The sequence below is a fragment of the Parasteatoda tepidariorum genome, chromosome 4 (assembly GCF_982258835.1).
Source record: "Parasteatoda tepidariorum strain Cologne lab strain chromosome 4, Ptep-v5.0, whole genome shotgun sequence".
NCBI lineage: Eukaryota > Metazoa > Arthropoda > Arachnida > Araneae > Theridiidae > Parasteatoda > Parasteatoda tepidariorum.
Window position 1 is genome coordinate 47,835,937 of NC_141758.1, and position 13,581 is coordinate 47,849,517.

The 13,581-nt window shown below is 26.6% G+C and overlaps 1 protein-coding gene across 1 annotated transcript; it reads right to left on the reverse strand.

Annotated features, from left to right (window-relative positions):
* Positions 1 to 290: 290 nt before the first annotated feature.
* On the reverse strand, positions 291 to 10,232 carry LOC139425756 (uncharacterized). Its single transcript, XM_071181700.1, has 4 exons — positions 10,133 to 10,232; positions 5,281 to 5,398; positions 2,082 to 2,122; positions 291 to 811 (listed from the first exon to the last, which is right to left on the reverse strand). The coding sequence occupies exons 1-4, from the start codon at positions 10,176 to 10,178 to the stop codon at positions 663 to 665; spliced, it is 354 nt and encodes a 117-aa protein (XP_071037801.1). The 5' UTR covers positions 10,179 to 10,232; the 3' UTR covers positions 291 to 662.
* Positions 10,233 to 13,581: the final 3,349 nt, after the last annotated feature.

Here is a 13,581-nt window from a genome sequence, read left to right on the forward strand (position 1 = left end):
TTCAAAGTTTTAAATTACTTAAAAATCCAGGAAAAAGCTTTTTCAAACTTTTAAGTTCGTCTTGTTACCCTTCCTTTGCCACAATTTTTTAACAATAAAAATCATTTGTAACCTTCCTGATTCTAAAGTAGAATTTTTATTCATGATGCTCACAGCTTCTAAATTCGAAGTAAAAATTTCTAAATATTGATAGTAGAATACTAAACACTGAATACTATATACGAAAATTTCAGAGAAGCACTTAAAAGAATCATGATTTTCTTCCAATCTTCTGGAATATTTTTGATTAATTTCTTCTTGTTTACGTCATCGAAATGCAGTTTTTTTTTCTACCAGAAACATGAATACAAGGTACAATAATTAACGCAGTAAAGTTACATTCCCATATTTTGTGAAGCTATTTAAAGTTTTCGGCAATTTAAAAATAATTTTTTTGTACAACTAAAACACTTAAAAAATATTTTTGAAACATAAGTTTGTTAATGCCGTGTTGTGATCATAGTCACATTAAAATACATTAAACGAATGGAAGTTACACATTAAAAATGTAATCTTGTTTTCATAATGAAACAAGGAAGATATTTCTTTCAATGTCAGTTTCTTAACTTCTACACTAAGTGTAATGTTAAAACACACCGTAGTTTGATAGGTTAATTTTTCAATCAATGTATTAAAGGAGAATCTTCGGTAGCACTCAGTTTTTCTATGTCGGAATCGCAATCAATTTGAATGCAAATGTAACAAAAAAGGATCAGAACGACAGTCGCAAGTCCTCCCCATATGAAAATCCACTCAATACTGTCTGCATTTCCTAAAATGTAACATAATGAAGTGTTAGAAATATTAGACAAAGAAATTTAAAATTTTTACTACAAAATATATAGACATCAAATGTATCAAATGATTGCAAAAGTTTGTCTACTAACAGAACTACTCAAAAAAGTGTTGTTATATGCATATCCAGTTAAACTAAAAAGGAATGTGATAAAAGGAATGATCAGTAATCTAACTAATGCTGAAATGACGTCCGATTGGTGTGATGGGTTTAGTCTTCGCCTACCACGTCTTCGGCAGATGTTCGATTTCCCTTGCCTGAGTATATGAAAGTACTGGTATATGAAAAATTGGGTATATGAAAGTACTGATAAATGAAAGTACTGCACCTTCACCGATCGTGTCTTAATGATGTTGAAATTCACTCTAATGTAATTTTCACAGTAGCTTCAGAGCTGAAAAACTCCAGGCATGGTTTCACGACTGGGGAGTTTGGTGCGAAGACCGGGTGATTACTACATCTATATCTCCTCTGGATCTAAATGCGAATGCGTCAATGTTGTTTTTGGATCAGCATTAGCAACAGTAACCGATAGCGCATGATAGCGACATCAATATTCTAATCAAACTAATGTTGAAATTCAAGCAAAACGTTACATTTGGACAATGGAATAAGCATTTTTTTCGTTATACTTTGCTCAAAGGCATTTTATTTCAACACGTATCACTATTATATTTTAACACGGTATTTTATTTTAGCACGTGTATTATTTTTTTAAATAAGAAGAAAAAGGATGTCAAAGAAAAAAATATTTTTATTTCAATTGATATTTTTTTTAATGAATTTTGGGAAAGAAATCAAAGCTGTTCTTCAGGATTTCATTCAAAATAGAGTCCCTTAATTTCTATTAAAAAAAGTGATTTAAAAATGCATGATGTGCAAAACGTTGAGAAATATGTTATTGAAATATTGATAAATACTTTATTTGTTGTATTTTAAATGCTTTAAGTTGGGAGCAAATTTTTATAGTTACCCGTTTTTAAAAAAATTTCTTACAAGATTTAGAAATAAAAATAATTAGATTGAAATTAGGAGCTTGCTTTAAGTTGAATGTTTGTTAATATATCTAGATATTAATTTTATCTTCTATATCCCTTTCTTTATGAAAAAGAATGATGCTTTAATGTAGTTTATACTACATGACGAATTTCAAGCCAATTTAATAAATAATAGTTAAATAGTTTGAGTTAGTTAAATAAGCCAATTTTTAAAAATAAAATCAAGTCTACAAGTTTTTTATAAATACCTGAGCTGTAATTTCCAACTGAACTTCTACCTATTCCTTTTCTGAAATAAATGGAACATACATTTTAAAATGCTGAAAAGCTTGGGACTGAAGATAGTTTTTACTATCGTAAACAAGAACAAATTATAATTGAAAACAAAAAAACAACAACATGGTATTGAAATTTTTCATTGAATAATGACTTACTTTATAAAGCAATATATTTTGCTTAGAATATTAGATCCTCATTGCTTGAAATTTCTCGTAAAATTGGTGAAATAAAATTTTATTTAATTGTTACTTTACCATATTCAACCAAAATAGTTAAGTAATCATAAAAAGATGATATTCAAACTGTCAACTGTGAAAAAAATCTCTTATTGTCTTCCTCACTTAATACGGTTAAACCAGAATATAATCCTCTGCAACTTGACCCACAGCTAATGAGAATCGAGCTCAGGTTTTTCGAAAGCTGAAAGCTAAGTCATATGACAAGGATTACGAATATTTTTATTTTTATCACAGAATGCCTAACAAAGCAGCGGATGCCTAATATTTTTTATATATTCTTATATGTAAGTATGTAGTAAACAGCGTATGAAACTACTTAGCTCCTTTCAGCTGGGTATTACATACTAAAGTCGAGAAGGCTAATTTGTCATTCTCACCTCCCACTGAACTGGGGTACGAGTCCCTGCGTTGACATCAAAAGATTTCAACCATTCCTTCAACACATGAAGAGTTTCCGGTGCATTGCACTCTTCAATTGGTGAACTAGGACTTACGGAATATACATTTTTGATTCCCGCATGATTAACAAAAAGCAGTATAGCACCTTGGAGCTGCTTAACAAAAAGTTTTAGTATTTCTCATTTTTCATGACAAATGATATCACCAGATAAACTATTTAGGACACATTCCGTGGTTAATTTGACAATACACAAGTCAACTACAATTTAGCTCCAGTGATAAATCACCTAACATAACCTAGCTCCACTGCCCAGTTTAGTTTTATTTTTACTGTTTGTAGATGGTTAGAAAGCCGTATAATTTTGCATTTACGGTTTTTTAACATTATTAGTTGTAAACGGTTTCAAACCGCAAAGATAAAGAAAAATTTCTGACATTAAACATTATTTTTAAATGGATGGACATACTGTTACCGGTTATTTCACCGTAATTTTGGAATGAAGATTATAACAGTGCACAAACACCTGCACTTTACCCGTCTATGTTCCAATAAATCCTGAGCCTCATCGCCCTAGAGGAGTCGTAAAAAGTTATTCAGTAAAGTGAATATAAAAGAGAACTTAGAATTGATATTCCACACCTGAGAATAAACGAGTTCTTAGAAAACAGATGTAAAAACTGACATTTCTGATTCTCAAATTCTCTAATTACTCTTATCAAATTTTGATGAAGGACTAAATAACTGTGACTCTGATATCCAACGATCCGAAGATATTTTAATGCATATATGGGTCATTCTCACGAAAACTGTCATTTTTCAGTTCATAAAATCCCAAAAAAGTAAAGTGAATAAAAAGCTCTGAAACTTTTTATATTAATAGAAATATGTAATGGCATTATAAAGAAAGTATATATCCTATAAATTATACTTAAAATTTAAATAATTAATTTAGAATTAATTAATTAATAATAATTAATTAATTAATTTAATAAATAAATTAATTAATTTAATAAATTAATTTATTAATTTTTTAATTTATTTTCAAATTAATTAATAAGTAAATTAATTATTTTCACTATTTAAAAAGTGAGGGAATGACACAAATGGTGAGGGAATGATATTTAATTTTAATACATGTTTTTATCTAAGTTACATCTACCTAAAGTTTGAAAATGATAACATACTAAGTATATCTGATATTTATTATAATTTAGTCTTATATCTTTAATAGTTTTTACAGGTTTGGGAAATAAAATTGGATGGCACGATTGAACAAAAAAAAAATTTAATAATATACTCATCTTGAATCATTCCCTCACTTCAGCGTCATTCCCTCACTTTATACACTGGTGAGGGAATGACGAATTCAATAAAATTTAAAAATAACACTTAGGCCTAATTAATTTCTAAAGTCAATCACATACAATTATATTCATACAAGAAAGCAACATATAATTATCCACTTTCTCGATGAAGTTGTATTTTATTTTACTCTAAAAAATGACATGAGGGAATGACAAATGTAAAAAATTTTACCTGGTTTGATTCATTCAAATTTATTCCACAGCAAAGCTTCTTTAAGTTGAAGATGGAAACATACTGCAATTTTGTTCTATGATGCCAGTTGTTAACTTCTGAAGTTTTTATTAAAATTGTTTTTTATTCTAAGAAGATTGCAGGTGAAAAGAACATTGTTGTGAGGGAATGACGCGAAACACTGGGGACAAAGTTTAAAATAGTGCTGTGTTAATATTTTTATCAGAAATTAAATTTAAAATTGATTTTCTGAATTCTATATTTCAGTATTCTGAAATAAAAAACACGAATTTGTAAAAAAAAAAAATTTATTTCAGAAACAATTTTTTTCTTTTTTTAAATCAGCAGTGGGGACAAGTGAGGGAATGACATATTGGTATATTTTAATTACCTAAAATAAATAAAAAATAAAAATTGATAATTTTATTTTTACTTTTTTGTTAGCTTGCATTCTGAAGGACACTTTCCCTGAATTTTTTTTTTTCGTAAGCTGTAAAGCAAACATAAAATATACTGGGGACATGAAAATGACTGTTTTTGTGAGAATGACCCATATATATATATATATATATATATATATATATATATATATATATATATATATATATATATATATATATATATATATATATATATATATATATATATATATATATATATATATATATATATATATATATATATATATATATATATATATATATATATATATATATATATATATATATATATATATATATATAATATATATATATATATATATATATATATATATATATATATATACATATATATATATATATATATATATATATATATATATATATATATATATATATATATATATATATATATATATATATATATATATATATATATATATATATATATATATATATATATATATATATATATATGCCATTTTAGTTTTCAAGTAAATTCATCTCGTCGGTAAGAAATCTAACTTAGAAATTGCAGTTACAGTTTACTTACATACTTTTCCCGAAGATAAAACTTCTTCTTCTACTACTGCCTCCTCTACTCCCACCGCCTCTTCCTCCCCCTTTTGGCTTACAAAAAGCGTCTTCTGTTAGAAAAATTAAAAGGAAACCTAAAAAAGAATCTTATTTTGAAGTACAAAACAATAATAATTTGGAGTCTATGCGATGGATTTCCTTACTTGTTTAATATTAAGAATAGCACATGTTGACGCTAGGTGTGTCCGAATTAAAAGAAACATCCAGATCATCACCATTATCTAAATGATCATCAAGGTTCAGTTAAGCTGCTAATGGTTGTTGATGGCTTTCCGGCTTCATCACTCACTTCATCATGGCTTTTGAAAAATGTCACCAGACTTGGCGATCCAGCGAGCAATCATTATTCAAAGATCATGATCGTCTTAATCTAATCATGGCAATCACTTCAGACTTTGTAGAGTTTCGAAGGACAAATTGGTGACAATCCGGTTCAATCCAAATCACTGGTGACAATCCAAATCAATTGAGCTCGGAATGATGAAAATGCCTCACTTCATTTTCCGGATAATGTGTTGACAAGTGATTGTTCCAATGAATCCCAATCACTCGACATAAATGGGCTTCTCAGTGAAATCGGGACTTTACTTTCCTAATAAACTAAGTGGTTAGGCTTTTGGTTCGAACTGTTTTTAGTTTCTCTCTTTGTTTTTATATATTGATACTATTACTGTTTAAATTGGCTGCGCAAAACACAAATAGTTTATAACTCATCATACAGTTAACTTGTCAAAAATTTTCTTGAGAATTAACAATGCTGAAATAACTATGCGTAATCGAAGTAAACTTGGATTAATTTTATATGTCGTTTTTTAAGTTAATATATTTTAACTTAAAAAAATTAAAAATATTTTATCGCGATTGTTAAAAATGGCAAATAATTGTTAGACTTTTAAAACAGCTAAAAACGTTTTAAAAGCTTTTTTTTTGCTCTATAATTTTAAAAATATTTGATGGAATTAAACAAAAAATTTTGTTCGATTTAAAATTAATTATAAAATTATTAATTAAAAATTTTTAAAGAAAATTTTTAAAAACTAAAAGCAAGATATGAGTATTTGAAGTAGTTCTTTTATTTTGCATTGTTCTTTTATTTTGTAGTGAATACAATTTGACAACTAATGAAAAAGTTTGATTTGAATAGTTTAAAAATTTAAAGAGTTTCAAGCAATATTTAAGTAATTTTTGTACAATAAAAAGAAAGCTCTAAACGATAGGGGGTGTTCCAAAAATTTCATTTCGCACTATTGAAAAAGATTTATTAAAAGTGAGACCGAGAATGAGGAGGGTCATCTCCCATAAAAGTATGCTTTTTTTAATGTTTTCTTTCTCGATACCATAAAAGTTTAGTTTCCGGATGATTATTGTAAGGTATTATTATCCTTTTTTATTAAATTTTGTCTTATACAAAATAAGATTTGCGGAAAGCCCCTGGCTGTTTTTACATTTCTCGTGAAAAGTACAAAACAGCTTAAAAATTGCTTGACACTTATCAATTTTTTAAACATTCAAATCAAACCTTTTTCAATACTATTCACTACAAAATTATAAAGAAAAAAAATTTTTCTTTCTTTTTCTGCGCATGCGCAGTATAAAAGAACTACCTTAATTACTTATATCTTGCGCAGTTTTTAACGATTTTTTTTTAATTTTAAATAAAAAAAAATTTAATTAATTTTAAACTGCTCCGGAAATTTGGTTTTATTTTATTGAGTATTTATAAAGATATAATGAAAAAACAAAAGACAAAAAAATTAGTTTTTATATAAAATGACCATATTTTCATTAATATTTACTCTAGGTTTATGATATTTCATGTAATTATTAAAAATAACAATTAAAGTGATCAATGCGAATTACAAGCTTATTTCTTGATTTTCTGGCATGGGGTATTCAAAAATATTTGTTTTCTTTCATAATTTATTGTTGGTCTCCAAAACCTCTGAAAGTATTTAATCTTATTGCTAAATATGAAAAACTGCACGCGCTAAGCATCTCAAACGCTATAAAATAATCCTTTAAGTATTTCTTGAGAAATTAAAGAAAACATTAAAAAACTAAAAGTCTATCTTCCATTATTGTAGAGTAGTGTGTTCTTGCCAATCCAGGAAGTTCATCTACTCTTAGAATAAAGCAATGCAAGTGAAAAAAATATTTCTCCAAAATAATTTTCTTTATTATTTAATGATCGAAAGCATTCTAAATTGTAAAGTATAAGAGATGTTTAATAGGGGAGAGTGGGGTCAACTGTGACATTTTTTACTTAACTATTTCTAACTTACAAAAAATCCAATATATTATTAGTATTAATTAACAAACAAGTAAAGTAGACTATCCTCTACTATAAAAAAAAATACCTTATTTTAAATGTTATTATATTAGTTATTAACAATTTTTGACAGTCGTGCACTTGTTACAATTGTCCCCACGGGGTCAATTGTAACAGTTCATAAATTCAACTAAAACATAGTTTATTATACATATTATCATAGCTGTGGTATATTTTTTTTATTGATCAAAATAGTAGTGATATTTTAGGAGTGAAAATAATAATGAGCAGAGACCTAAAGGGTTAAACTTTTAACTTTAAGGGGTTAGAAAGTTTAATTTATGCTGTGAAAGGTGACAAATAAAATAATGCACATGCAGCATAATATAAATGATATTGGAAACTATTGGTGGCTCTTAAAGAACTAAGTAATGGCTTGTAAACATAAAATTATTTATTTTCAGCTATTACAATCGTCCCTTTACTTATTGTTACAATCGTCCCCAAGACGCCATTTCAGCTTCATTTGTTAAAAACAATGCTAGTTAATGAGCAAAACTAATTTTTTTCATTGAAATGTTAATTAAGGTGTCCACTTACATATTCGGTTAATAATTTTTATTTGTTTAAGCAAAATTACTTTGTTAGAATATAATATTCTAATACCAAAAGAAGTACTTACGTAGCGTAAAAATATCTTTTGTGATGTAACTCTTTCAAAAGTACATAAAAATGGTTGCCAGCAGGAGTGTACACGTAGATTTATTAAATACACTTTGTGCGCTACCTAGGAACCAAATCTAGAACCCGACACTCGAAATGTTTGCTCTGTTACAATCGTACCCTGTTACAATTGACCCCACTCTCCCCTACACTATATTGTGTAATATGATAAATACTACAGCGGTGAAATGATTTCTGAGGTGCTAAAAATAAATAAAAAATCCTATTTTATTTCTTACAATTTTTTCTGCGGATTTTAGAAAAAATATAATAGAAGGATTAGATTTTTTTCGTTTAACCCTTTATAAGATCATGGGAAGTATACTTCCCACCAACTCAGCTACATTAGTTTATAAATGTCGATTTGGAGTTATTTTCTCGCTTATAATTTGGGCGGCCAGCTGCTGAAAACTTTAGAAAATGCAACAAAAGAAATACCAATAATGGATTTTACTAACATAAATGTGGGTAACAGTAAAGGATACGTGGGGTCAAGAATAGAAATCAACACTCAGGAGCTATTGTCTCTTGTGCATTGTGCATTTATTAATTCGATCATTTTTATCGAATTTGTTTAAAATTATAAACACAGAATTTAAAATTTTGATCTCTAATAAGAGCAAAAGTTTATGGCTAATTCTTTCAGTAACTGAAATTTTGAAAATACCATTCATCTTCCTACCAAAAAAAATTTTCTTAATTAAATAATGTTTAGGTAATAGGCTAAAGGAAATTTTTTTATATTCTATCTCAATCATAAAGAATATTATAACTTAATATTACTAGAAAAATGTCATACAAAGGGTTAAAATTAAATTGTCAAAAAATAATGTGAAAATTCGTTCATCTCAAAATTCAAATTTCTTCTATCAATATCAAGCAAATTGCAAATAAGTAACAGATAATTATAAAAAATAGTTTTTAATAAAATTATTTGTATGTTAAAGTTTTTTTGAAATTAACAGAGATATTTTGATTCATGCGAAAAAATCCAAAGATACTGCGAAATATGCAAAAAATAATACTTCGTAGTCCAAACCTTTGACAGGCCTAATTAAACTGTTTGACTACTTGAAATTAATCACAACTTTTCCTCAAACATGTTAACCTTTCCTATATCTCCTAAAATGTTTTGGAATGGTGAATTATGATTCATTAACTAAACCACTAAACTATAATTTTTTTTTTTAGTTTTTTTTAATATGTAATAAATATAAATAAAACTATTAATGTACATGAATAAAAACTTTCTACAAAGCTGGAAAGTATAAAAAGAAACCAAATCAGCTTTCAACATTTAAGCTTATAAAAGATTCAATAAACATTTAATTTTTTAATTTTCAATTAGTTTTATTATCTTATTCAGTTATTATGTAAGTTTTATTATTAGTTCTATTTAGTACTAATTATCTTTATAGCAGATTAAATCGTTGAAAATGTGATAAAATAATAATAAACCACTTTGTTTTATCGTATAAAATCCATAATATTAAACATAAGTTTAGTTTGTATTGTATCACAAGTTTACAAATATTTAAATTTCACACTTATTTTAAGCTAACTTTTCCCACAATTTTCATTATATACCGTTTAAATTTTATTTTAAACTGACTAGTTTTTTAAAACTAACGTGACAACTGCAAAAAACGCAATAAATAACACTGCTTATCGATTCAGTTGGGGGGGGGGGGAATTATAATTTTCGAGAATATTTCTTAAACTACATACTAAATCGTTTTCTCGTTCTTTTTTAATAATGTTAAGCTGAAAAACATTTATAAATGTTTTTACAGTGATACAATCTTATATTACTTACCAACTATCAAAAACAGATATTTCACAGTCGGTTTTATCCGTATCATCCTAAATTGCTCTTCATCCTCATGTGTTTTCTCTATTCTGGTTGCGGCGCCCTCTTGTCGATTGTAACCATAGTGGCGCCGAAGATTCCCCCCCCCTGTCTAAGTCTTATTTTTTTATATATATGTATATCTATATAACAAACAAGTTTAGGAAGAACAGAAATAGTATTCATATTTACTATAAAATTTTTTCTACTTAATGCATTATACTTACAAATTTAATATTTGATTTAATTTGATATTATTCAACACATTTTTTCTCAATTTATTGAAAATTTGTTTTTTTTTCTTTAACTTATTTGATGATTCTGTTTTAATTTATATTAAAAATGAAAAAAATCTGATATACCGCAATTACAGTAATAATCAGCGTTAAATCACTGAATCACTCTAATTAAATGAATGTTACTATAAGAATTACGGTATAATACTTAACGGTAAAAATGGATTTTACATTGAAATGAACTTTACGGATAATTCACCCAAAGTGCTGGTACTTTATTCCGTAATTTGATCTGGAATTTCTTACAGTTTAATCAGTTACTGTTTTATATTATTTTAAAACTAGCACGGTTGGTCCTTTAGTATATATGCTTTTAATTCATAGTTTAATTTAAATAAACGTTTTTAAATAACTATAATCAGTACCTAACTTGTTTTGTTTAAAAAACTGTGGTCTTATATGTAAGTAACTGTAGTATTTGTAATATTATAGTTACCTGTAGTATTATATGTTTTTAAGTTATATTTTTAGCTTAAACAGGTATAGTTAATAATTGTATAACTGATCAGTTATTTATAAATTGAAAATTAATATTCTTATGTTACTTTTCGTTATTTGGAAATCAATTTACCTAATTTATTATACATATTATTAAATATAATAGCACGATTAAAATATGAGTTTTCAATTTTGATTAATGTTATAAGTGTGTTTTAATACTTTTTAATGACTAACAACATAATAATAAATCCTAATTTGTTTATTCAAAGCAGGATTTCTTACAAAATTTTGTAACAATTTATTTAAATAACATTAAATACTATATAAGTAGAAGCATAGCATTCATACAGAAAAAGTAGTACATATAAGTTAAAATGAGACGGAAAAGTACCTTCAATCGTGTCAGTAAATTGGATGTTGGTCATTTTAAATACTTTGAGCATTATTTAAATGATCAGAAACGACAGTAAAGATAAAAAAGATGATTAAATACTGTTTGAAAATCAGTCAATAAAAGGGAGACCAGATTTGTTTTAGTTAAAAATTTTATAAAAAGTAAAGAATTTTTAACAAGTTACATTTACAGATTCAGGTATAACTAGAATAGATTACTACAAAATGTCTATACAGATGTTTAAAATAACATCATAAAACGATTTTTTTTGTAAGACTGATGCAAATCACTACACATATATAAAAGATATGAATGGTAAACATTTATGAGAGAATACAAATATTTCTTCTGAAAATAAACGGTACAGAAAGAGTTTCTAAAATGTATCAAAAGTGATAGAATATGTCCTTTCTTATTGCACCGAAATCATTATATTTGACATCAGCTAACGATAGCAACAGTCTTAGAAAAAAACTGAAGTATGCAATTATTATTATTTATTTTATGCCTTTCATTTTTAGGATTTATTATTGAAAATATTTAATATAGAAATAATTTATCGACATTATTAACAATTTTAAGAATTTACTCCTCTATTTATTGTAACTTTTGAAACAATGGTTGACTTCATAGTAAATATTAAGTCATATTTCTCATGCCATTGATAAGTTTAAAAAGCAGTTTTATTTTACTGAAATAAACAACTCCAAAATCCAAATTCAATAAAAAAGTGACAGAAAAAAATTTCTCTGTGAAAATTCACTTTGGTGAAAATAATAAAATCAAAATTATAACAATATCCTGTATTTTTTTTTTTTTTTTAATTTTTGTTAGACGATTTATCAATTACTGTAAACACATAATAATAAGTAATAAAATACATTAGCCACTTGAATTTAAACAAAATCTAAAGTAGATCAAAATATTATATTTATACTTTTAAACTAAGTGTTTTTCATTTAATATATTCACTTTTTATTTTTATTTCTTATTTGTACTTTATTTTATATTCCACAAAAATATTCACTTTTTATTTGTACTTCTGCTATTTGTACTTTCTTTTACATGCCATTAAATAAAACATAGCTGTGTATCAGTATGTTTATAAAATTAATTTTTAACTCCTTTTCAAAATGTTACTACCAATTTGTAGCAATATGTAACATAATAACAATGGCTTTTACATGAATAACTACTATTTTTTTTCAAACAAAAATATTGAATTAGAGAAAATTCATAAACTTAATTTCTAGACAAAATTTTGAAATTGAAATAAAACTACTTCTATGTCAGGAGGTATTATCCGGAATTTATTTATTTTACTACCAGAACGGTACACCTCAAAATCAGTATTTTATAAGATATAAGAAGAGATGCCTAAGATATATTTAAATACAAGAAAGAGGCAATTCATAGTGAATACTTGAATTTTTAGACGTTGAATTAAATTAACTTAAGTATGTGAAGACGTCAACAATAGAACATATCGTCTCTAAGCGTATGTTATTTTTGGATGAATTATTGTGAAAAAGCTAATGAAAAGTGTAAAAAAAAAGGGATGAAGACACCCCTAATGAAACTTCCTATACACTCTTAAAAATTCCAGTTTCATAGTTTTGTAAGCACAAGAGGTAGTGACATACACCTAAAAAATTTAAGATGTACCATCATCTTGCAAACATAAATGAAAATAGCTCTAATTCCTATCCATCTACTCTAACAATCATATCATAACAATCATATCTCTAACAATCACTGTTACAACACACGCAAGTAAAGGCACCACTATTGATGATTAAATTACACTCAAATATTCACTCTGAACCGTAAATCTGCATACACCTCTAATTCTTATCAATCTATACTGTTAAAAGGCATGTTGAATCATGTTTCTGATAGCATATTGAACCATGTTTCTGATAGCATGTTGAATCATGTTAACTAAAGACACCGTTGATGATGGTTAATATAGACTTAAAATTTACACTGAACTTTACTTAAACATGAGTAAACAAATGAAGACGCGTTGCACCATGATCGTTTTGCATAGAAAATGAAAGTAGAACCATGCATTCTTACATGCATAAATTTGTTGTATGGTACAACGGATTTTTAGGTTATAGCCACCGTAAATTGCCCAGCTGTTTTAAACCATATGAAATGTTCCTTATAAGGATTTGCCGATTTCCCTAGCAATAAAATAACTTGGGCCCTCATTGGGCCAATATTCATCTATCTTTGCTCAGTAAGGGATCAAAGGGTCTTTATTTTTCCGATATTGGCCC